At 42.3% G+C, this 26,965-nt stretch overlaps 1 protein-coding gene across 1 annotated transcript; it reads right to left on the bottom strand.

Annotated features, from left to right (window-relative positions):
• Positions 1–26,770, bottom strand: LOC124290501 ((E3-independent) E2 ubiquitin-conjugating enzyme UBE2O-like). Its single transcript, XM_046727211.1, is given in 23 exon segments — positions 1–1,542; positions 1,667–1,746; positions 2,052–2,173; positions 2,776–2,833; positions 3,837–4,040; positions 4,901–4,963; positions 5,395–5,495; positions 10,296–10,553; positions 10,555–11,152; positions 11,154–11,433; positions 12,299–12,423; positions 13,871–14,002; positions 14,525–14,633; positions 15,803–15,814; positions 16,340–16,445; positions 18,193–18,295; positions 19,685–20,240; positions 21,662–21,777; positions 22,493–22,651; positions 22,934–22,994; positions 23,826–23,926; positions 24,634–24,807; positions 26,529–26,770. Coding segments are annotated over 23 exon segments (4,074 nt in total). The 5' UTR covers positions 26,733–26,770; the 3' UTR covers positions 1–1,190.
• Between the last annotated feature and the right edge of the window lie 195 nt (positions 26,771–26,965).

Raw genomic sequence — 26,965 nt, 5'->3', positions numbered from 1 at the left:
CTGATGACCCTCCCCTACCTCCCAAAACAAAATGGGTGAACCCCTTAAAATCATCATCACCTCCCTAACCATAAATTATAGACGGTCCCTAATCATGATCATGGTGCAATGTGAATTTTTAACTAAAAAAAAAAAGTACCTCAACCTGAAAAATGGTCTATGGAAATTGACAATGAGCAGAAATTCAAGACGAATATTAAAACACTGTTCCCCCGACAAAAATAACAGGAGGAGACATCATCACAGATAGACAGTAACTTCAGTTCATTTCAGCCATCAATTAGTCATCAATTACGTAGTTGACATGGAAACAGGGATGTACTCGACACTAGATTCTCAGTCTGACTACACAGGAACACTTCATGGAAGGTACTGTTGTGACAAATGAAACTTGTTACCATGGTTACAGCTACGACATCACACAGTATAACAGAAATATACAGTTGTAAGACGAAGGGGAGGGTGGAAACCACCTGGGACCTGAGGGAGGGGCGGGGCAGGATGACTTCTACCCTAAAGGGACCATGCCAAAGTTTTGCAACAGGACTTCATTGACATAAAAACTCAATTTTTTTTTTATGTTTACATCAAGGGCCTTTGAACTTTCTATTGAAGTAACACCTTCCACATTACACAATTATATGTTATTGTATGATCAGTGATTTTGCGAAGAAATGGACATATGTCAATAGGACATTTTCAATAACTTTTGAAAGGAACATTTTCCTATATAATGAATTGGAAACTATCTTCAAGACCTTCTGGATGACAAGAAGTCAATGTCCTAGAAAATGAACCAATCTGAGACACTGGTATGGAAACTTTAAGTACTAATTGTAAATACAGCACTACTCTGGCCCACATTCCACGAAGCCATCACAGCACTACAGTGATCACAAGCCTATGTTAAAGTATGGGAGTTTACTTCACCTCAGCACTAAGTTCACATTGTGAAAGGGGGCCCTGGTACTTTGGATACTTTACACTTCACAATAATACCATACCACATGGCATTACACATTTCACGATTGTATCACATCAAAACAATATTTGACTAGATTAATTGCAGTGATTGTGATTTTGTACAGCTAATCGTTATTGTCAGGTCGACATGATCCCTTCACTACATACAGTCTAGCATATCACAGGGCAGCAGCACACTTCAACAGTCAATATGTTCAACATCAAGGTCACACCTTGTCAGTCTGCAGGACTTCCAGAGATTTCCTGTACTGATCCAGATAAGATTGCAAGGACAGACGAAACCCTTTGGAAGCTGGAAGAAGGGGGAAGTCTGGTTTTGAGGAATCATTGGTTGTACCATCACTAGTGGCTGCAGATGGCTGAGTTATCTCCCCTTGGTCATGAACACTGGTTTTGTCGTTTGTGTTAGGTTCTGCACTAGCATTTGCTTGAGGCATGGAGTTGTCTGCGCCTTCACATTTCTGAGCTGAGTGTTCTCTACCGTTGGTTTGGTTTGTTGGAGTGGGGTTCCCTGGTGCTGGTCCGTGATGCAGCCATGTTTCTAACCTCCGGATCATTCTGTCAAACAGGAGTTGTAATGGAACTGAACGTGTTGAGTAGATTTAAGTTGAAAGTTTACAAGCATACACACTAAAGACATTTTCAGGATGTAGTTTGTCAGCATGCACTCCATGTTACTTACTTGAGTCCTTGTGTTCGCAGATGGTTGTGGCATTCTGCGCGGAACAACTCCGGAGGGTATCTCACCATGCTTGTAAGAGACTGTGAAAAACAAGAGAAAACTGTATCATCATCAAGCACTGATCCCTGTCAGATCAACACCTCGCATTTGCTGCTCATTTGTTACAGGATAGTTACAAAGCCATTCCAGAAGGTAAAGACTAACTGATGCTTTCTTGAGAGCTTTGACAAGCCGTCTTTCATGGATATCTGTGTACTTGGAATGTGAACAAATTTGAAATTTGAAATATGAAAGATATATCAATGAAAGTTCTAATACAGGTAAAACGTCTTGAAAGTATGGATAGAATGATTGTCTTGGTGACAAAGCTGAGCCTGACACAGACCTGTATCAGTTTGAGGATGGCCATCTCATTGTACATGCGGCTGTTCTCCAGACCCTGCTGCGTGCCGAGCTGTCTCTCATAGCCAGCTTCATTGTAGTATGGCTCACCCACCAGAATCAAACCTGTAACACAGTGAGTTGGTGGCTTTCATCACTGCATAGGGCAAATACTTCTGTACATAACAACATGTAACGCATTCTCAATTTAACGTAAACACTGTTTTGAATTTCAATTAAAACTAAAGATGTGATCACTTATACCATAATAGGCCACCGGTTGATAAAAGGTTTAGGCTTTTTAGTGGCATTTTTCATCACAAATAACACATTTGATATTTACAGACACCAGAATACTCCCCTTTCAAGATACCTAAACACCTGATACATGTAATAGTGAGTGAGTGAGTTTTAGTTTAAGCTGCTTTTATCAATATTTCAGCAATATAACAGCAGGGGATACCAGGAATGGGCTTCACACATTGTCCCCATATGAAGAATCAAACCCAGGTCTTTGGCATGACGATCGAATGCTTTAGCCACTAGGCTACCCCACTGCCCGATACATGTAATATACATGCATATACATGCTAAATATTAACACCTGAAGAAAGAAATATAATTGCATCTCAAAAAAGAGCTACATCTGGCTATATATTTACAACTTAAAAAAAGGTACCTGTCTATAAATTTACACCTAAAAGAACATGCCTGGATGTGCAACTCACCTTGTATTGAGACGAGGACCTGGAGGAGGTTCGAGCTGCTTGTCCACACCTCATTACCCTGCAGGAAACAAACACTCTGACAAATGTTTCTAGGTTGCAGCATACCATACATTAATGCTATGACCTGACATAAAACAGATGTGTGAAACGTGTTTATATGTTCACCAAGCAGCGAACATCTAGTTGGATATATGCCTCAGGTGTTAAACAAGTAGATATTATTGTATACACATCCCAAGGAAATGGAAGGGTGATTGGAATGTACATTAATCCCCTGATCAGGGCAAAGGTATATTTCCGGCCTTATTTAGTGGTCTTCATGTCACACAACTACATAATTATCTCCCTTTGCATCCACATGACAAACTCCTCACAGCAACAACCCTGTTGGGAGTTCCTACGATAGCTGCCACCAGTCACAGTGGTCACAACTGCACTGACCTGTTATATTTAGGCAAGTGATGACTGTCATGATGAAAAATACTCTTCCACAAGCTGAATTATTTTCTGAATTACTATTCTACTTGAACTATCATGCAACTGGCATGACAAGAATGCAAACTATAATTTGTGTGCTTTTCTGCTAGTCTGCTTTCACATCAGATCTGAGAAATAGCAGGTTGGTCATTAACCTTTGAAGATTAAAAATGCTGGCATTCACAGTCATAATTACGACATTTGTGGTAACAAGGTTGTCATAAGCATGATAAGAATCAAATGATGAGGGGTGATTTAACTGGAGAGCAGTCATGCTTGCTGACTTGGTTGATATATGCCGTATCCCAATGGCATAGACTGATGCTCATGTCAATCCCATGACTGCCTGGTCCAGACTTGATTATTTACAGACCGCAGTCATACAGTTCGAATATTGCTGAATCTGTTAATGTTAATTGTAAATGAAGGTAGAATAAATGTACAGCCTGTATCCTGTGTTCCAGGAATAGGGTAACAATAGAGCATCATAATAATTCCTCATGCTATGGATATGGTATGATATAGACAGGCCTTTGTTGTTGTTCCTGTTATCATGGTTACTATTGTTTTATCACGTGACCAACCTTGCCAGACCAGGTGCCCAGGAGGCTGACGCAGACTTTGCCATCCTCGTAAAGGTTTGGGTTGAGTCTGTCTGAGCAGTATGAGTGGTAGTGGAAGATTGGTGGAGAGTTGGGGTAGTCATTTGGCAACTGGACATCAAAGAAAAAGAGTCCATCTTCGTACGGTGTTTGAGCTGGCCCAACTATCATCACAGAGTATAAATCCTGTAAAGAAAGCTTACTTAATAATGTTTTAAAACACAGATGAGGGTATTCTGCAATATCATGGCCGGGGACGGGGGTTGTGATGCCCAGTACTTGGGGTTGTGATGCCCAGTACTTGGGGTTGTGATGCCCAGTACTTGGGTTTGAGATGCCCAGTACTTGGGGTTGTGATTCCCAGTACTTGGGGTTGAGATGCCCAGTACTTGGGGTTGAGGTGCCCAGTACTTGGGGTTGTGATGCCCAATACTTGGGGTTGTGGTGCCCAGTACTTGGGGTTGAGGTGCCCAGTACTTGGGGTTGAGGTGCCCAGTACTTGGGGTTGAGGTGCCCAGTACTTTGGGTTGTGGTGCCCAGTACTTGGGGATGTGATGCCCAGTACTTGGGGTTGTGATGTCCAATACTTGGGGTTGTGATGCCCAATACTTGGGGGTGTGATTCCCAGTACTTGGGGTTGTGATTCCCAGCAATGATCCACACTCTGTGGGTTTTATGACAGCTAGAATACACGGTGACACCATAACCTCACTTTGGACGGCTCTTGGAATACTGGCTATTGACCACTGAATCACGTACATAGTCACTGTTCCTGTAGTCAGGGGTGGAAATAACTTTAAAATTGCTAGTGTACTCCGGTACAGTGGCACATGTAAAATCACTTGCCCTGATAATTTTTCCACTATACCGGTCGATTTTCTTGTTGATTTCTTAAATAAACAGCATAATTAACATTGGAAAGTCAACTGGACACCGGTACAGGATGATATACAAATTTGCTTGCCCGACAGAAAAAAACACTGGACTCGGACGTCGGGCAATGGGTTATTTCCACCCCTGTGTAGTAATCTTCAAACAACACTTACCAATCTATCTTCAAAACCCTTGACTACAATGCCATCTGGAAGACTAGTCCTCAACAGTTTTAACTGGAAATCAAACAAATATCAATGTTTTCCAAAGGAAAATGAGTCCTCGTTGGATTAACATAGACACAGAGTAACACAAGGTCACACACTAACTACATCTTCATAGAGTGAGTGAGTGAGTTTAGTCTTACGCTTCACTCAGCAATATTCCAGCTATATGGTGGCGGTCTGTAAATTGTCAAGTCTGGGCCAGACAATCCAGTGATCAACAGCACAAGCATCATTTAATAATGATGAATGTGTGCGTTTGGGTGAGATGTTTTTAATGTTCTTGGGGATCATAACACAGAGCATTACCACCATATTTCAGGTCAAAGAAGAGAGAAGCATTAGTAGGGATAAGGAAAAATAATGATTCTATAACCAGCCTTCACAACATGTACAGTGAGGCTGTGTGCATGTGCACCATCCGGAGGATATGCTATGCTTACCTCTTTCCTAACTGCTGTCATGAAGCCCCTCTGGTCAGTAGCAACATGTTCTTGAGATCGAAATTTTTGAGACGCTGTTACTTCACTTTCCATTTGAAATCCTAAAATAAAAAACACTGAATTATGAAACAATCGTTGAAACAACACTACACCATGTTGTCTAACTGAAACGAATATGTTTAATCATGTTGATAAAAAAACACTTTCAACAGAGTGACATTCTAAAACAGACAAAACAAGAAGACAATGTCATCAATATCCCGCAACAGCAAAATACTCTTTATGAATATGTCTACTAGTTATGATTATGTCAAATGTTTTGGAGTGTATACAGCAGAGTGGAAGGAGAGTATTGAAAGGTTTTTAAGATCTGCTCCGGAGAGGAGCACTACCCTCAAATTCAGTTGAAGCCTAACTTGTTGCCATGGAAATGCAACAAAATGACATCCTCATAGTCACAGACTAAGTCACGTTTCCATGGAAACCGCCAAAAATAAAGTTCGCATCTGGGTCTAACCCCCCAAAAGGCACATCTAGGGATTATGGTTGACATGTGTACCAAATTTGGTTAAGCTATCACCAATAGTTTAGGAGATATGCTTCGGATTAAGTGTGACGGACGCACATGGACGGACGGACGGAACTCGTTTCTATATCCCCCGCAACTTCGTTGTTGCGGGGCATAACAAATTTAGCTAAACCTGTAGAGGTTTCCAATTATTAGAAGAGAATCGTCCTTGGGGTACATATATGCATTCTCTGCGGCTGAAAATGTCATGTGACAGTTGTATCAATGTGTTAATAAAATATTGTACAATAAATAAAAATCTTTTTTATCTATTATATCTATTTTATCTACGCATGCGCAGCCAACCAGGTAAGCACCTAGGCCCATATCATCATTCCTTCTGCTGAATAAATCAGTGAACAAAATTGCGGGGAGATGGGTGGCCCTACCCCAAGGACGATTCTCTTCAAAGAATTGGAAACCTCTACAGGTTTAGCTAATTCTTTTTCATAGAGATCGTCCTTGGGGTACATATATGTATTAACGCAGACTCCCAAAGACCGGAGGCTAGGAAGGAGGGAATTCTGTCAAAGTACACATAAATAGCGATCGTTAGGAAGAATGTAACAGACGCCACAACACTCACCTGTCACGTGTCCCGAAGCTTCCGTGAGAGGCATGATGGGAGGGTAAACGACAGGGAGGAAAGTACTGAGACCCGATCTCAGGTTAAGCAAAGCAAGTCGCACACAGTGCGAAAGTAAAAAACCCTGCCCACATCGTGAATCGTACCATAAGGGGGAAAATCATCTCACAACCGACTATAATCTCATGAGAGAAATCGAAAGTAGTTAGATATGATAACAGTGGATATATCAATTATACACAATTGAAAGCAGCGTCATCTGTCAAGATAACCAAGACTCACTTGGTCAGGGTGGCAGGACATCCAACGGGTGTGTGCTCGTTGCAGAGGTCCCCGATGTGGAAGGCTGGGTAAGAGTAAGAAGTTTGATAAGAGCTGTGACATGGAAAGCGTGATTGATCTTCGGACGGTAAGTATCCGGGAGGCGAATACTGACACGATCTGGATGGAACACAGTCAGCGTCAGGTCTGCCGTCATAGCATGTAAGTCGCCAACCCTTCGCCCAGATGTTACCGCCACCAGAAATACGGCCTTCCATGTTAACAGCTGAATGGAAATAGCCGATAGACGTGAGAACGTAGGACCGGACAGCCAATCTAGCACGATTGACAAATCCCAAGGTGGGCTGCTTCGCCTGACAGCAGGTCGAATCCAATCCACGCCAGCTAAAAAGCGCTGCATAAGAGGGTGCTGCCCCAGAAGAGCACCATCGGCAGGGGTGTGGAAAGTGGAAAGAGCGGGAGTAGCCACGAATGGTCGAGGCCACCAAGCCTTCTTCCAAACGAGCTTGCAGAAACTCCAATACTCGGACTAAATCCGCAGAAAAGGGATCTGCAATCCCCCTATCTGATCACCAGCGCGCATAGCGGGACCACCTATCCTCATATTGAACGTTTGTCGAATCCCGCCTCAAAGCCAGAATTGTGTCTGCAACTGCTGCAGGAATTCCGCGTGACTCGAGGCTAGACATGACAGAGGCCAAGCCACCCACTGAATCCTTGGTTTGCGGTATGGCGCGCCGTTCTGAGTGAGAATGTCTGGTCGCAAATGTAAAAGAACAAGAGGCTGAGCCAGAAACCTGAGAATTACCGGAAACCAGCTCTGTGACGGTCATAGCGGTGCCAGTAGCACAAGTAGCCGAGCTGGCTGGGTGGACAGCTGAGAGAGGACCCAGGGAATGAGTGGTAGAGGCGGAAACGCCCTCAGCACCTTGCCCATCCAATCCAGCAGGAAGGCGTCGGAAGCCAACGCCCTCTGGTCCGGTATTCGAGAGCAGAACACGGGTATCTGATTCGTCCCGCCGGACGCAAACAGATCCACCTGGAACGATCCGTACAACTGGGAGATAACTCTGAATATCTGCCGGTCGAGCATCTACTCTTGCGGGGCCAGGATCCGGCGAGAGAGAGCGTCTGCTCGCACGTTCTCAAACCCCGGGAGATAAACAGGAATCACGTGACAGTCGCACTGGTCGCACCAGAGGAGCGCTAGGGACACCATGCCGCCTCGACATCATGGCCATACGGTTGTCCACCTGGCCCTGAACATCCTCCCGGGGGCGTTCGAAAACCAACCGCACAGCTCTCAGTTTTAAGACATTGATGTGTAGGCGGGCCTCGGCTCCGGCCTCAGCTCCTCCGCTCTCGGCTCCTCCGCTCTCATGGGGCGGGGTGGTGCAGGGACCGGAACCCCAGGAATCCTCAATGGACCCTGCGCCAACACCGAGAGAGGGACTGGGAGCGAACCCTCCCCCTTCGGACCCGAAGCCAAAGGATCGACAGACACCTCCAGGCCAAGGGATCGAGCCGAGCTGGGTGATTCCATCCCCGGACTCTCGGTCCCCCGATCAGAGTGGGCGAGGAACTCCTGCCGGAGACCTCCAACAGACTCGTGAACGAGGGACTTCACTGAGTCCATATGCTGCTGAAACAACTGAGTGATAAGTGACATATCAAAACCACTGGACGGAGACAGAGAGAGTGACCTATGTGAAGACTTAGATTTAGTTTGCTTAGCCATTTTGGCCTTGGCCTTCCCCTCCCGCCTCATGCAATTCCTTGTAAAAAGGAAGTCAGCCGTCCATATCTTCCTGGGGGGAGAAGCCCATGCACAACTCACAGATGTCAGGGTTATGACCTGCCTTCTCCAGGCAGCAAAAGCATTTGTCATGCTTATCTGAAAGGGGAATATTTTGCCCGCAGGCAGCACATCCCGTAAACGCCTGAAAGCAAACACGCAAGCATGTAGCTATTGGTGTAACCCAACAGCATAAATATACACGTACAAATCATTGAAAATTACGTGAATGCGACAACGCGACATGAAATACTTGGTTAATAACGCAATATTTCAAACACAGGTTTATCTATCATGCTATTTTGAAGAGAAATTCACTCTGCTGTTGAACTTTGTATATACTTGTACTATGGGCCTGTGGCCTTCAGTTCTGAATAAAGATTGATTGATTGATTGAAAATGCACAGCAGTAGGGGAAACAAAACTATTCTACCCTGTACCCCATTACAACCAAACTGCAACATCTGCATTGTTGGCACAATCTCTTCCAGAATTCAAAGGGTTGACGTAGCCACTATTCCTCAGAGCAGGGAAAACCTGGACTGACTACATGGATTCTCCATATATCTAATTACATATACAACAAGTCTCAATTGAACTGTGGACTTGATGAAAATACTCAAGGTGTCTACCCTACTCAAAAAAGAAAAGGTGCATACTCAAAATGTGTTCACTTAAATTATCTGGTACCAGAGGTACAGATAAGCTGCGTATCTGCGTAAATTACGCAAATATTTATGTGAAAACTCAATTCCTATTAAGTATATCGTGTACAAGTATGCTTGAATGTTTTTAAATACTCAATAAATGTGATCTTATATGCGTACACACAAAAATGTCAAATCTTAACTTGCGTACAGGTGGATAGATAAAATAACTGAGATATACTGAGAGGATCTATTTCAGCAACTTGCAGTCTTTCTTATCGTTTCTCATATTACAGATCAAATATAAATAACAAACACTAACACTTAAACTTTCATATATTTTTACAATTAATGAAAAATTGCAAAATACCCTATTGAATTTGAGTGAGGTGAGTACAATTTATAGGGTTACTCAACGGAAAATTAGGATACTCATTTGAGATGAACACAAGCGAGTACATAACTCGATGACCCAAAAAGTTATCTGTAGCTCTGTGGTACCTTTCCTGCCTTTATAGTCCGTTTGGCTCAAAAGCGGACCGATGAATTGCAATCTAACTCGAAACCTAATAAACATAAAATACTCAATGAAACACTGATCATGATCAAAACATCATACCCACTCTGTCCCTTTCTCTGTACTCCTCCCTCGTAACAAACAGTGAACTGTGTCAATATTTTAATGATAGTTTGTTAAAAAACTTTTTAATTTTTAGGACAAAAATTCTGCAAAAACCTCACAGAGTGGGTATGATGTTTTGATTATGATCAGCGTTTCATTGAGTATGTTATATTTATTAGTTTTCGAGTTAGATTGCAATTCATCGGTCCGCTTTTGAGCCAAAAGGACTATAGTTTGAGTCAACATAGGCATCGTACAACCCCCCCTCCCTCCATTTATTTACCACATTTAGGGCCTCATTCTACAGAGCTAAGGTGATCGTAACTGCTATAATTCAACATTGGCTTTCAATAGTCTTAGCACTAAGATCGCCTGAGATATGGGGGTGAAGAATTTGCTACCTTTAGTCGGAGCTGATGAGTTGGCCTGTTCTGACTTCTCCACCTCTTCCGCCAGGGTAAACCCAGTCTCCTTTAGCTGCACACTAGATGGCGCCTTACAGTTCGGCTCCTCCGTCACGTCAGTCTGTGAGTCACTGTCCCTCACTTTATCACAACATGGTTCAGCCTCCCCAACGTTCGCCTCCTTAGAATCACCTTCACCTGCACTTGCAGCCACTTGATGGCTTGATATTGTGATAATTTTTCCATCAACATCTGGATCATTGAGGTCTCCTTGTGACAGCTGAGAGGCAGTCTGAATAGCTGCTGGATCTGTCTGTGTTGCCGATTGGGTCAGTCTGTGTGGATTCACATTTCTTCCATCTCAAGTTCACCTCCTCTTGTATCTTAGCCATCAAGACATGGAGTCTACGACAAATCTTTAAGCACAACTCTTTGGCGTTTTGTGTTGAAACAGGGTCTGGATTGCTGTCCTTTTGTGCATCATTGTCCCCAGATGCACTTACTGATGCACCACTCGCTGCAGCATCAGAACCAGACCTCGCAGCATCATCTTTTTGAGCAGACGCCCTATCACAAATAGGCTCAGAGTTCAATGATGCTGAAACTTCAGTCCCTGAATCATTAGAAGTATTTGAGTCCTCATCACCTTTCTTTGAGCATTCTTTATTTTGTAAATTTTTCACAAGTTCTTCCTCACTGACACATATATTCCTCTCTATCTCCCCTGGCAGACTCCGTGAGTCAGTCGAGTTGTCAAGATCCTCATCGTCACCTTGTCCTTCATCCTTGCTGTGGTCAGACAGACCATGGTGCCAGGACTGAAACATCTGCTCCAAGTGCTTGGCCAGTTTCCCGGGACTTCTCACACTTTATTTCCTGTCTCACTGCTGAAATGAGATCAGTGATCTCTTCCTCCTCAAAGAAATTGGATTTGAGTATTTTGTCCAGATCTTTGCAGATTTTGTAAATGCGAAGAATGTCATGGTAGCAGGTGCTGACATTGGGAAGATTCTGGTCCAGCCCTTGGAAGAGAGACTCGAGTTTGGACAGTGCCGTCTGTGCACGCACCAGAAGCGTGTCCAACTCTGACTTCTTGTGGGTACACAGCATGAAGAATGACTTGTTTGCACCATCACTGAAACGAGAAAAACATTTTAAATAAGTCTCTCATATGTTATTTCCACAATATAAGTCAGCGAGTAGTTTTATTACGTAGCTGACAGTCTCAGCAATGTCATGGCGGTTGACATCAGTGTTGGAAATATAAAATCCCTGCTGTCCAAAACAGATAATCCACAGCTTGATCTTCTGCATAATAATCACACCCTTGGTATGTCAGCACACTATTTACAAAATCAATGATCCTGAATATCTGAATGATTTAGAAGCCTTTTAAAAGCTTGCTTGGGACACACTCTAATGTGACATACCCGTGAAGGTCCAGGTTAGAATGAGATGAGGTGAGGTGAGGTGAAATTGGGTTTTACGTCGTACTGGGAATATTGCGCTCATATGACGATGTGCATGCGTGTGTGAGGCTGCTTGTACTAGCCCAGAGTGAAGCTGGTTTTATAGTGCTAGCCCACTGAGATACCATGCCGCAGTGAAGCATGAATACCCCACTCAGACACATGATACAGACTCTGAGCCGACCAGTCCTTGTTGTACCCATTAATGCCGGTTAGAATGAGCCTTCAGTAACCCATGCTAGTCGTAAGAGGCGACTAACGGGATCGGGTGGTCAGGCTCGCTGGCTTGGTTGACACATGTCATCGGTTCCCAATTGCGCAGATTGATGCTCATGCTGTTGATCACTGGATTGTCTGGTCCAGACTCGATTATTTACACACCGCCGCCATGTAACTGGAATATTGCTGAGTGCGGCGTAAAACTAAACTCACTCACTCACTCTAATGTGACAAGAATTTGTATGGTGCTGATAGAACATGCTTCATACCTGGATTAACTTTTATACCAAGGTGCCTATATATGTCACTGACCTGTACATTGTATCATCTGCATCCATCAATTCCTCTTCATTCTCTGTCTCCCATGATGTGTCGGTGCCAGATTCTGACCCTGATGAACTTGATGTCTCCCACTCTGAGCTTCCATAGTCACTTGGCTGGGGACAAAGAGTAACATACAGTCATTCAGGATGGCTAGCAATGGGGCAGTTCAGGAAAGGCTAGTCCACCTTAGGTCATGCGTACAGTAGTCTGTGAGTTGGGTGTATTCTGCTTGGACCTGTATTTCAGTTACAGAAACCTGCTCCATCACTCACAGTAACTGTGTAGTTGTCTATCACATTTTATCAGTCTGACTATGAGTGAGTTGGGATCAACACTGTTTTAAACATCATTTTAGAAAGTTCAGCGAGTCAGTTTGCGAGGAACGCCCAAAGTGATGCAAGTCATGAACGTCTGCCACTTTGGTGAAACACAGAAGCTGACAAACCCTAGAAACATGATATGCTCCAGCAATGAATGAATCTCATGATCATAAGTTTCTGGCACACTCAAGAGACTCTGAAAAGTAAATTGAGGCACCTCAAACCAGATGGAGAGTGCATTTATTGTTTACTGCTCTCAGTGATATTCCAGCTATATGATGGAGTCAGCGTTCAATGACACTCTATAAACCAAGTCACTGAGTCCATAACAACCTAGCCGGCTGAATTCCTTCAGAAACATGGCATCCATACAATCAGACAAAAAATAATTCAACAACAAGTGTTTGCCACTAATATGGCAATGTAACACACACACACACTAAAGAAGAATGAAATATTTATAACATATTTACCGCTTTATATATTTAGGTCACATACAAGATGCCTGAAATGACTGGTGTCTGCATAATCACTCAATGTAGGCTGTCGACATCATTGAAGACAAATGATTTATGAGATATCTCGTTTACATAAGTTTGAAAAGTGGTCAAAGTTTCATGGTGACTTTGAAGATAAGGTCAAGGTCACCCAAATCAACTGGTCTCTGCGTAATCCCCCAATGTAGGCTGTCACCAAATTTGAAGACATTGGGTACAACAGTTCATGATATATCACGTTAACAAGTGTTTGAAAAGAGGTCACAGTGTCGTGGTGACCTTGAAAATAAGATCAAGGTCAGCAAAATCAACTGGTGTCTGCGTGATCCCCCAATGTAGGCGGTCACCAAATTTGAAGATATTGGGTACAAAAGTGCATGAGATATCACGTTAACAAGAATTTGAAAAGTGGTCACAGTCCTGGTGACCTTGAAAATATGGTTAAGGTCACCAAAATCGACTGGTGTCTGTGTAATCCCCCAATGTAGGTGGTAACCAAATTTGAAGACATTGGGTACAACGGTTCATGAGATATCGCGTTAACAAGAATCGGGACGTACGGACGCTGCTGAATAGTCCCCAGTTCCGCGTTGCAAAGGGGGACAACAAGCAGTTTAGGATTACAGCCAGCTTGACAAAGTAAACAAGTAAACAAGCATGTCCAAGGTAGGTAACTCTTTACATCACCACCGTAATGTCCTTGCTAACTGGTTGATCTACAACTGTTCCATTAGTCTACTTACATCATCATTGACTATATAGAGTTCCTGTGGGAAGCATGATGACACAGATCCATCTGGCCACTTGACAGAGATGCCATTTCCAGGGTCCAGTCGGTACACCTGTCCCACAGCATGGAGCTCCTGTTCCCGGTCCTGGACAACACATGGTGTTGTTAGACAATCATGAGTGAGGGAATTCTAAGTGACTCTTCACTTCATACAGTATTTCAGTTACAATACACAACATGCCAACAAAAATACTAGAAAGTCTATAATGATGCATAGGCAATTATCATTTCAGTGAAACAAGCCAGCACATTCTTGCCAGGGGAGGTAACTCTACTTATCGCCTTGTGTCACTTGAGACCTCACAAAGACCCACCCATGTTCCCTACATAAAGGTAATGATTGCTGGGATATGCTATGGTGCCCTACACTCATATATTTGTAAAATACCTTTAAAAAATAGCCCCAATGAACTGTTGCTAACCAGGTACATTCAGAGTGAAGGTAAATGTGTCGTTATACCTGTTCACGTTGTACCACCTGGGTGATAATAATAATGGCTATATAACTTGGAGCCACTTTAACTCACAACTAGCTCTGAATCAGAGCAACATTCCTGGACACATTTTCCAACAATTTACTTACAAAGTCTCATTTAACTCTTCCTACCTCAAATCCTCCAACTCTGATGACACTGTGTCCAGGTCGAAACTTGTAGTCAGGGTGATCCTTAATGTCATACACACTGACCTCTTTCTGTTCGCCATACTCCACTGGTCTGAAAGAACGGAAAATACTTTGCTTGCACTGGAGTAAGCTGAGAAGGGTTTAGATGTTTGGGGCAATATTTTAGAGACACCAGCATGGTCTTAATACATCTTTTATAAAAACAGAAATGGGCAGAAGTCAATGCTTTATACCATGAGGCTACCCAACCATCTCATAATCAGTAAATAACTGTCAAGTTAGGCTCAATACCTTAAGCATTATCACAGATCTATCAAGGAGGTGAGGTGAGGTGAAATTGGGTTTTACGTCGTGCTTGAGAATATTTCGCTCATATGACGACGTGCATGCATGTGTATGTGTATGTGCGGCTGCTTGTACTAGCCCAGACTGAAGCTGGTTTTATAGTGCTTGCCCACTGAGATACCATGCCACAGTGAAGCATGAATACCCCACTCAGACACAGTATACTGACTCCGAGCCGACCAGTCCTTGTTGTACCCATTAATGCCAAGAGCCAGGCAGGGACCAACAAGTACCATATTTTAACGTCTTTTGGTATGACGCGGTCGGGGATCGAACCCGCGACCTTCCGCTCTCCGGGCGGACGCTCTAACCACTACACCACGGAGGCGGTTATGATCTATCAAGGAAGAAATACATAGTGAGTGATTCTGTGACATTCTGTTTGCGTTAATGCCATTAATGTTTTTACTGTTGACAAATGTATTAATAAGAACTGATTTCAAGATGGAGTTTCAAATCCCAGTTTGGACATTGTGCATAAACCTGCTACGCTGTCAGATACATCAAGAGATGTCTTCCCACATATTCAAGATAGGAATTAAATAAAGCCCCATTACACAAAACAATCTTAGCACTACAACAGCCAAAAGTCTAGATTAAACTATGAGAGCAATGATCATATGAGCTCTAAAATCTGTTTGGAGAACATAAATCAAAGCTTTATAAAACAGAACCAATCCATCACCAGTTTAAGCAGCAGAGGCCCAGTAGAGCACTACCACCAATGTATTGAGAAAGGTGACAAGAACAAGACAGCCCATTGTGGAGTGCCAGAATTACTACACCTTCTTAAAGAGATATCAACTTCCTCAACTCATATCCAAAGCACTTAAGATGACAAATCCATTTCACCTCGTATCATCATTCCACCTTCACCGCCATAGCTTAAAAATGTATTTGATTAACGTTCCTTACCTGTGAGTAAATCTAGCAAAAAGGAAACAAGTATCAAGTTGAAAAAACTTCTAGACATTGACAGCCATGGAATGTTTGTTTTAAACTTATTGTACTATCACATGTTTTTGCTTGAGATATATTTCCGCTCCGTCATTTTCAATTGTGAGTTTTAAAAATTTATGAGATGTGACTTCAAAGGCAACTTGTCTGTCATAAGATAATCACATGACTTGTGTGAGGTTCAGTGGATGTAAACAGCAAAGCCTTGAGGGGAACGAAAACATGTGACATCACTACAAAGTGTCATGGCTGCACTCGGAATAGCTTCTAATTTTCATATAATTACATTGTCTCAGTTGGTATCTTCAGATGGAATTGAACAGATTTAGGAGACAATTTACATACATTCATAGAAAGACCTCCTTGCCCTACTCAAGTACTGTAGCAAGAGATCACTCGAATAGATACAGCTATTGATACACATTCACACATATGTAACAGTAACAGGGTAAAATTGTTGAAAACGGATGAAACACATTCACTGTTAGTGTCTACCTGTTTGATTTGCCCACTTCATATGGCTTCATCCACTGGGTGAGACAGGTCCGTTCACGGTGGTCACATGACACCACCAAACCATACTGGTTTCCGGCACTTGCATCTGCAATGAGCAGGACAATAATGAAAACAAGCAGTTGTCACCAAGGTGACATAATCCCCCGCCACAAATTATCAAATCAGACTTAAAAAGTAATGAAAGTGAAGATCGTAGTTTAAGATGAAGTTCAATGTGAACAAAAACATGACCAGTCAACCTCTCTCGATATTTTGTTCTGCAGCTGTTCAAATACACAAACATTTTGAAGACTCACTTTGACCTTGACATGAATGTCATGGTGTATGAAATATGCAAAAAATAGTAATAAAGAAATTGCTTATCAAAAAACATTCAAGAGAAGTCTTGAAAGTCTATGAAGAAAATCCAGTGAACCGTTCTTGAGATATCTTGCTAACAATCTTAACATACTGAAATCTTCAAAGTGTCAGTGTGACCTTGAAACTTATGTGAAGGTCACCCAAATCGACTCAGCCCTGTGCATTCCCTAAATGAAGCTTGGTGTCAAATATGAAGAAAATCCAGTGAACAGTTCTTGAGATATCTCCCTGACATGGGTAAAACGTTAAAGTCCCCTTATGACCTTGACTGGTACCTTTCACATACTGCGATGAACCTAGGTACCATGTATGAAAAGAATCTAGTCAACAGTTCGTTATATATTCCAATTTGCATGCACGTACAGACGTACGGATGGACGATGGATGGACGGACGGACGGACGGACAGAGCCTAATACTATATCCCCCACTTCACGCGCAGCGGGGGATAATGAAAACAACATCCCTTTATGATGATCAGATCTTAGACATTTACAACTTTTGGTGAAACCCATATGCTTGGGCGTGTTGCTGACAAAGCACTAAGAATTCAAACCACGATCAGAGGCTCCTGGCATCCTTAATACATGTATAAGGGACATATCTCTGCAAAGCTGTGGCAACAGACGAATGAGACACCCAATTTGACTAAAAGAACATTTGAGAGGTGTGATAGAACAGTTATGTGCCACAGAAGAAAATATCTCATCTTAGTCAAGGCTGCAAACAGGTGAGGTGAATTGGGTTTAATGTCATACTTAGAAATATTTCGCTCATATGATGACGTGCATGTGTGTGGATGCTTGTACTAGCCCAGACTTAAACTGGTTTTATAGTGCTAGCTCACTGAGGTACCATGCAGCAGTTAAGCATGAATATCCCACTCAGACACATTATACTGCTTCCGAGCTGACCAGTCATTGTTGTACCCATTAATGATGAGAGCCAGGCACTAAAAAGTACCAAGTACCATATTTTAAAGTCTTTTGGTATGACGCGGCCGGGGATCGAACCCGCGGCCTTCTGCTAACCAGGCAGACGCTCTAACTACTACACCACGGAGGAGAATAAGGGCTCAAACGGTGTAGTTGTAAGCCCAAATAATTGGTTATTCCAGCTATACGGCGGTGGTCTGTAAGTAATCGAGTCTGGACCAGATAATCCAGTGATCAACAGCATGAGCATTGATCTACGCAATTGGGATATGATGACACGTGTCAACAAAGTCAGCGAGCCTGACCACCCGATCCCATTAGTTGTCTTTTACAACAAGCATGGGTTACTGAAGACCAATTCTATCCCAATCTTCACAGGTAAGCCAAATAGTATATGAACAGAAAAGAGCAGACACTTCTTCACATCAGGTCAGTCAAGTGACACAGTCAGCATTTGCTCTGTCACCATCAATTTTGCCCATCTGATTTCAATCTCTTTAATCTTAGCAGGGACACTAGTTCAGTCAGGGATGTTTACCTTTAGCATCCATGACATAGTCCCCAGGAAAGTACTCGAGTTCGTCCAGATGGTGGATGGGGTACAGTTCTGGGGAAGGGATGTCCTCCTCTTCTGAACCATCCTACAAGACGGACACACAGATATAACACAGACACATCACACAATACCACAACACTGTCTCCCTAGCTCAAAAATAGGTCAAATACAAATGTGTTGTTTACATGAACAAATTCCCAGTCCCTCAGACATACCAATCTGTATAATGATTCCTGGTTCAAAGAAAAACATTTCTCTAATATTAAAAACCAAATACTAGCAAATACTCCTTGCATTCAATACTATACGTTTGTCTAATTTGAGTGAGTGAGTGAGTGAGTGAGTGAGTGAGTGAGTGAGTGAGTGAGTGAGTGAGTGAGTGAGTGAGTGAGTGAGTGAGTGAGTGAGTGAGTGAGTGAGTGAGCGAGTGAGTATAGTTTTACGCCGCACTCAGCAATATTCCAGCTATATGGCTTCTGTCAGTAAATAATCGAGTCGGGACCAGACAATCCAAGGATCAACAGCATGAACATCGATCTACGCAATTGGGATATGAGGTGAGGTGAAATTTGGTTTAACGTCGTGCTTGAGAATATTTCGCTCATATGACGACGTGCATGCGTGTGTATGTGCTGCTGCTTGTACTAGCCCAGACTTAAGCTGGTTTTATAGTGCTAGCCCACTGAGATACCATGCCGCAGTGAAGCATGAATACCCCACTCAGACACATTATACTGACTCCGAGCCGACCAGTCCTTGATGTACCCATTTATGCCGGGCGCCAGGCAGGGACCAACAAGTACCATATTTTAACGTCTTTTGGTATGACGCGGTCGGGGATCGAACCCGCGACCTTCCGCTCTCCAGAATTGGGATATGATGACAAGTGTCAACCCAGTCAGTGAGCCTGACCACCCGATCCCGTTAGTCGCCTCTTACGACAAGCATGGGTTACAAAATATCAATTCTGACCCGCATCTTCATGGGTTTTCCCAATTTGAAGTACAGATTACTGTCTTATGATTCATTGGTGTAATGTGTGTGTGTAACTTCAAACCAAACATCAAAGACCTATCAAAAACTGACATCAGTTGAGTAACACTTGATCACTACATTTTCTATCGATACATATAATGAATGTACTGTAACAGAGGTGTCACGATACAGTGAGGCTGTGAAACGATACCCATTTTGATACTGTATTGAGATATAGTTACACCATTAACAATGACTCTGGTTCACTGTTTCAAACCAGGCCAATTAAAGCCAGCACAATATGTACTCTCAGCATCATTATTGAGTATGTAGGTGTGAAACTTATGGCAAAGAGTGTTATGAGGTCAGAGTATACTGACAAAGTGATTAATAGTTGAAGAACATGTTGTTTAAGCCAATGACACACTAAGTGAGATGCTTTCATGAAACAGGTAAAATATAAATAAAGACGCTGAGTATGTTCGAACTGACAACGCACCTGCCACACAACACTGGCCGAGGTGTATGTATAGCAGATCTCCACAGCAACTTTATCCCCAATGTTGACAACCCTCTGTGGTAACAACAGTTTCTGCTTGGCACGGCGTCCTCTGACTTTCTTCAGTGACTTTGTAGCAAGATGAGGTCCTTTTCTGGAAGTTTTCTTCTTCTTAGCTCCTGGAGCTGAGTTTGAGTGTCCTGATGCTTGGGATTCAGCATCAGAGCCATCTTCATCTACATCTTCATAATCTTCATCTTTCTCTTCAACATCACCGTTGGTAATTGGCTGTTCCGCTGCCTGTTCCGTTGCGGGGTCAGCAGCTTCTTCCTTGTCCTCGCTGTCCTCGGTCTTCTCAGCCTCACCAGACTTGGCCTTGAACACTTTCTCTGTGCAACACTCCTCCACCTCCTCGGCAGACATCTTGGAAATTACAGGCGGCACGAACATCCGTTTTGGAGGAGTTGTTTCCAGAGTGTCAGTGTCTTTAATGGTGTAGTATGCCTTGTCACCAATCTGAACACTACAGTGAGCAAACCAGTCCAGAGGGCGGAGCCTGCAAAGCAGTCAAAAACAGTAAAACATTGTTAGAGTGACAGAATGTTGTGTTATGCAGCAGTCAGCAGAAGACCTAAATGGTGGCACCATGAACATCCTTATGGGCGTGAGTGAGTATGATTTTACGCCGATTCTAACAATATCATCACAGCTGGGGACAACAGAAATGATCTGCACACATTCTACCCATGGGGGGAATTGAACCTGAACCTTTGGTGTGACAAGCAAACACTTAAACCATAAGCCTATCCCAGTACCTCAACATCCTCAAGAGGGTAGTACGAAGTACCTGTGGAGATACTGTGAGGTGAGGTGACATCAGGTTTAATGATTACAGAAATGATTTTATGCATGAAACCAGTGTTTCCGCTGACTAAATTATTTATTGGACACTATGTCTGGCAACCTAACATTTTACCGGTCATGAATTAAATTTGCTGGTCATATCCTATTACCATACTGTAAGTACTCATTTTGTGGGTATCCAGGCCGTGGCCGCGGTCTGTGGGTATCCAGGCCGTGGCCGCGGTCTGTGAATATCCAGGCCGTGGCCGTGGTCTGTGGATATCCAGGCCATGGCCGCGGTCTGTGGGTATCTAGACCATGGCCGTGGTCTGTGGATATCTAGACCATGGCCGCGGTCTGTGGGTATCCAGGCCATGGCCGCGGTCTGTGGGTATCTAGACCATGGCCACGGTCTGTGGGTATCTAGACCATGGCCGTGGTCTGTGGGTATCCAGACCATGGCCGTGGTCTGTGGGTATCCAGGCCATGGCGTGGTCTGTGGATATCCAGGCCATGGCCTGTGGATATGTAGGCCATGGTGTGGTCTGTGGGTATCCAGGCCATGGCCGTGGTCTGTGGATATCTAGGCCATGGCCGTGGTCTGTGGTATCCAGGCCATGGCCGTGGTCTGTGGATATCCAGGCAATGGCCGTGGTCTGTGGATATCCAGGCAATGGCCGTGGTCTGTGGATATCCAGGCAATGGCCGTGGTCTGTGGATATCCAGGCAATGGCCGTGGTCTGTGGATATGTGTACGCCGCGACTCAGCAATATTCCAGGCTATATGGCGCGGTCTGTAAATGGATATCTGGATACAATCCAGTGATCAACAGCAATGCATCGATATGCAACATTGGGAACCCGATGACATCAGGCCATCCCATTAGTAAGCCTCTTAGGACAAGCATGTAAGCCTATTGTGGCAAGCATGGGTTGCTGAAGACCTATTCTACCCCCGGATCTTCATGGGTCAGATTCATAGGAAGATATGACAAGTAACCTCTGTGGAAAGTGAATGAGGTTATATAAGTCAGCAATATTTCAGCTCCATTCGTTGAAGATCTTGGCCCCAATGAAAAACAAAGGGTAACTCAGATCAATATAAAAGCAATATAATTCTTGGTTAACACTAACCGTTTCAAGGCGTCTCCTTGGACAATTCGCTCTGGTGGTGACATCTTAGCAAGAGGGTTGGCAACCTTGGAGAACCCTCGACACAACCAGTGTACTTCTACACTTTTAGTCACAACCTGGGACAAATAAGGATCAATGAATGTCAAAATGTGCAACTGTTTATTATTTTTAAATCAAACGCAAGAGCCATTATATACAAAGTCAATCATTTTCATAGACAGATTTCAGTTTGAAATTCTTCCCTTGTTCTTCTCATTCAGAACCAAAGTTCCCGATATTCCTGGAAGAGTAAGCACCCTGAGAGATAGCTGGAGTGAGTGAGGGGTTGGGTTTACCTCTCTATAATTTTTGCAAATTTTTGGTGAAATCCCTCAGTGATGCAGGTCTTGGATGTATACAACTTTGGATAAACCCATGCGCACAGGTATGGTGCTGACAAGCCTAGACAACTAATCAGGGCAAACCTGGATTAGAACCCATGGTCACAGGTATCTGTTAACATCAAGGGAGTGAGTGAATTTAGTTTTACGCCGCTTATAGCAATATTCCAACAAATTTCACGGCAGGGACACCAGAAATTGTACCCATGTGGATTATCGGACCCGGGTCTTCAGTGTGACAAGCAAACGCTTTAACCACTAGGCTACCCCACCACCCTCAAAATCAAGGGATGCGACTCTGCACAGCAAATTGTGAAACCATAGATAACTGGAAGAGCTGAAATATAATTGACGTACTATGTACAGTTACAATGGAATCCCACTCAGGAAGGTGCATGCATACAGAGTAGTTATTGTAATACCAGAATAACACAATGTAAGCTTTCCGTACCGATTCCACCACAACATTTATAGTCATCCTGGGCTTGCTGTCGATCATGGCGTCATTGTACATGGGTGTTTCGTTCAACCACTTGACATCACACAGGTCATGCATTGTTGCACGCAGTTCTCGCCCAGGATATGTGTTACAATTACAAAACTCTGTGTGCTGGAAAGTGAATATCACGAAACATTTAAGGAAATGTTAACAGAAAAGACATGAGAAAGTGCATTTAATTATCCTTACGATACACTTTGAAGAATATATACAAATATTATAAAAGTAGAACAAAACTTTAGCTGTAACTGTATCATATTCAGTTAACATTGCTCAAGAAAAATAAACATTTATTTTATATGTTTTTCAAAAGAGTATAGATAATGGAGTAGATTCTTATAAAACAGTGTGAAATACACATCAAATCACTGTCCTTTAAAGACAAAGACATACCCGTCCTCGTTTTTCCAAAGCATCCTCAAAGACACAAATATCACTGTCACTGATAACACATCTGGAACAAAAGAGGAGTGAGTGAGTGAGTCTAGTTTTACACCGCACTCAGCAATATTCCATCTATATGGATGCGGTGTGTAAATAATCGAGTCTGGACCAGACAATCCAGTGATCAACAGCATGAGCATCGATCTGCACAATTGGGAACCGATGACATGTGTCAACCAAGTCAGCGAGTCTGACCACCCGATACCGTTAGTCGCCTCTTACGACAAGCATTGGTTACTGAAGATCAATATTCTAGCCCGGACCTTCACAGGTTGAACAAAAGAGGAAGTGTGGGGGCCTTGTAGAAACAAACACAATGGGCTTAAAACATTGATCCATCACGGTCTAACATGAAGAATGGTGTGAGCAAGTATGAGTGAGTGAGTGAGTTTAGTTTTGCGCCGCTTTTAGCAATATTATGACGGGGGGGCACCAGAATCGAACCTCGGTCTTTGGCATGACGAGCGAATGCTTTAACCACTAGGCTACCCCACTGCCCTTAGGTACCAAGTGAAACTTAAACACATACCACTCAACGTGTGAAAGGGATATTATTATCTTATGATACAAACAATTACTCTCAAAACATGTCAAGATATTATTTTGACAAAATCTCATGGTTATCCTTGTATTAACTTGAATAGCATATTTATGTCATGTTTATAATAAAAGGTGACATATTTCAGTAAACATGTTAATGTTGAAATATATCCTTTCATTAAAACACTGTTGCTAAATATAGACTCAGTTAATTTGGAGTACTGCTATGTGGAACCTGTAATAAATACAATGTTTTGCATGTGTACTTGGTTGATCACACAATACAGCAGGAGTCACAAACCTTGCTCCATCAGGAAACAACAGAGTTACATCTTCATTCACAGTCTCGATTCTACCAACCCAGGAGTCAAGGGTTACTTCTCCAGGGTCTGTGTCAAATTCCTTAAAAACAACATAAATCTTCACAAACACGTTCAAACCCAGCATGTCCTGTAGAGAGACAACATAATGGGTATAATGCCACCAGAGATGGTTCACTTGGGGATAATAGCCCACCCAAAAACATTTTACCTTTGAAATCTTTATTCAGTAAAGTGGATGCTCATTACACAAGATGACACAGGCCAGATCAAATAGTGGCAAAACTTCTGACCACTGAATCCCATAGGATGTATACCATACAATTCACTATTTTCTGAGTAAACGTCATGAGGACCAAAAGCAGAATTATTCTCACATCATTTCTAATGCAATATGCTCATCTGTGGCTCCTATTCTTAAATCAACACCACTGCATAATCATGATCATCAGAAAAACATGACTTTATATGGTAATGTAGATCAGTATCGATTTCAAATGTATCTGATATTCAGGTGACAAGACCAGACTATGAAATTACCATAATTACATGCATTGATACACAATGAAGCATATCATTAGATCATGTATCATATTAAATCCTAACATTTTTTTACTGTGGTGCATCTCATTTTTTCCATCCCTCAGCAATACTCTTTTCCATACATCTATACATGTATGGTTACATGTATTTCCTAAATCATACCTGCACGTCTGGAAGAATCATAATATTATTTCTTCACAACAAAACTTTCCCCTCTAAAATCTCTATCAAGAATCACATGCTTACTGTGATTGGATCCAGACTCTTGCTGTCAATGTTGTAGATATATTTATCCGTGCCCAGTATATGCAGATGACACGTGACATTCATGTCCTTCACGTAGCCCCTCTGACTGTCCTCATTGAGGATGAGACGCCGCACAACATCTCCTGGCATCAGTGATCGATCAACCAGGATTACCTGACAAACAACATCCATGACATGCTATTAGCAACTATTACATATAAAACGTGAGCATCAGTACATGAGCTTGTTTCTATTATTTAACACTGCAGCATCTTTCTTACTATATGACCCTTGTCGTAAATAATTGAGTCTGGACCAGACAATCCAGTGATTGATATCATGAGCATCAATCTATGCATTCTGATTACAATATATGTATGTGAGATGTCCTACCTAGGGTCACAGAGTAACAAATAAGGTTTTAAAATCACTTCCGTTTATATTTACAAATTACACTAATAATTGGCATGAATGAATGGTCATATTTACTACGTTTAATAAGACTGACAATTAGGTCATAGCAAAAACAGCTGATCGGCTGAACTGAATCATGCCATCAAGAAATCAGCTTCAACACAAAACATAAATGGTGTTCTTACAAATCATGAATATAGGTAATAAACACAAATTCTATATATGCTGATTGAAATCAATTTCTTTTGGATATTTTTGCTATCACCATCTTTTAAACAGTAAGCTTGCTTTCAGGTGAACTCTACTTCAAGTGTATGTACATCTTGCAACAATTAAACATAAGAAATGGAAGATATTTCTTGGATTATGTGATCAAAAACATGTTTCGTGAGGTTCACAGTTAGCATTATCAAAAACAATTGAAGCTGATCAGATGATCCAGAAAATCATCCCACTTTGACACACATAGTTTACTAATTGCATCGATGTGTCACCAATTGATATCCCCTGAACTAATTCATTTAATGCATAGCCCTTGAGCATTCCATCATTATTTCTTTACACTAACTGCGATGCCAATTAGTACTGAAACTTTGTCTGCAGACAATATGGAGATCATGGGACGCTGTTGCAATTTCAGTATTGAAATTAACATAAATCTTCCACAGACACTGAGGATCAAAGGCTTTTATTAGTGATTTCTCTGGTTTAAAAAAGCTAAACCTTATGATTTGTCATGCTGTACCAAGAGGTATGATGTCATTAAAGCAGCTGAATAGACTGAACATCCATCTGATCTTAGATCAAGTTCATGTACTCTATGCCTATCGGAACAGTCCCTTATTCAGAATTCTGGTGCCATGTGCCATGACAAAAAATGTAAGTCAATTAGTGTCACTATTTCAGTAAGACACTCTTAAATGTCTTACAATTTGAGACAGAATATATATGCTGTGAACTTTATCTAATTTTAAAACAGTTTTGGAGTTTTAATGCCAACCTGCAAGAATTATGTTGCGAACTGTTGACATGCTCAACAGTCAGCAATGTCTTCCAAACTGTTTGAAGATAGGGTATGTTATGATACCATTAGCCACCAAGATTAGTGAAGTCTGAGTCAATTAACTTATTCAAAAAGGGATGACAGCTTGTTGCGAACAGCAAACTGCACTCTTCTAAACACACTTCAGCCATACGTTTCTCCATGTACCATATGTGAAAGCTGCAAATTGTTAATCAATATCTTAACGTGTGAGGGTTATATCCACTATGTGTCGAATGAATGAATAATTTGGATCGCTTCCAAGTTCAATTAAAAGTCTAATTGATTCATGGAACACTAATGTAGATGATATTTCAAAACAACTGCGTGACCATTTTAATTGCTATGGAAGGTTTGTATCCTGGAATTCTTATACTAATAACAGCAGGACTGTCAACAGACTTGTCTGTCCATCTCAAACGTCTTAAACAGCGGGCACCTTGTCTTCCTGTACAACTGTCTCCTTCCCGTCTGGGTGCCATGCCACGCGAACTGTCCCATTCTTGATCTGACCAGGTAGATCATCACTTTCTTCATCGCTGCTCAGGAATTCGGAGTTTTCTAGCACTAACCCATAGATGTAACCTTTCTCTGGGGTAACCAAGCAGACCTCATCTTCCTCGAAAATGGTGCAGGCAGCCATATTTATCGCCGAAATGTCTTCTGGGAAAATTCAGTTACGGCCCTACGCAACAAAAACAGGAATAGGAATGTTTTAATTATCAAGCATATGAAAAAGCAAAAGTTCAATTTCTTGAAATTGTGACAGGGAGGCCTGTGTATATTAGATATATTATTTAAGTAAGTTTAGTCATGTGACGTTCTTGTGAGATGAATGCAGAAAGAAATCCATCAGGATTCCTTTATGCTCATGCA

This window comes from Haliotis rubra, unplaced genomic scaffold (genome assembly GCF_003918875.1).
Source record: "Haliotis rubra isolate DU_JTF1 unplaced genomic scaffold, ASM391887v1 Scf468, whole genome shotgun sequence".
Classification (NCBI taxonomy): domain Eukaryota; kingdom Metazoa; phylum Mollusca; class Gastropoda; order Lepetellida; family Haliotidae; genus Haliotis; species Haliotis rubra.
Note: the sequence above shows the minus strand (reverse complement) of the source record. Positions and strands in the feature narration are given on the sequence as shown.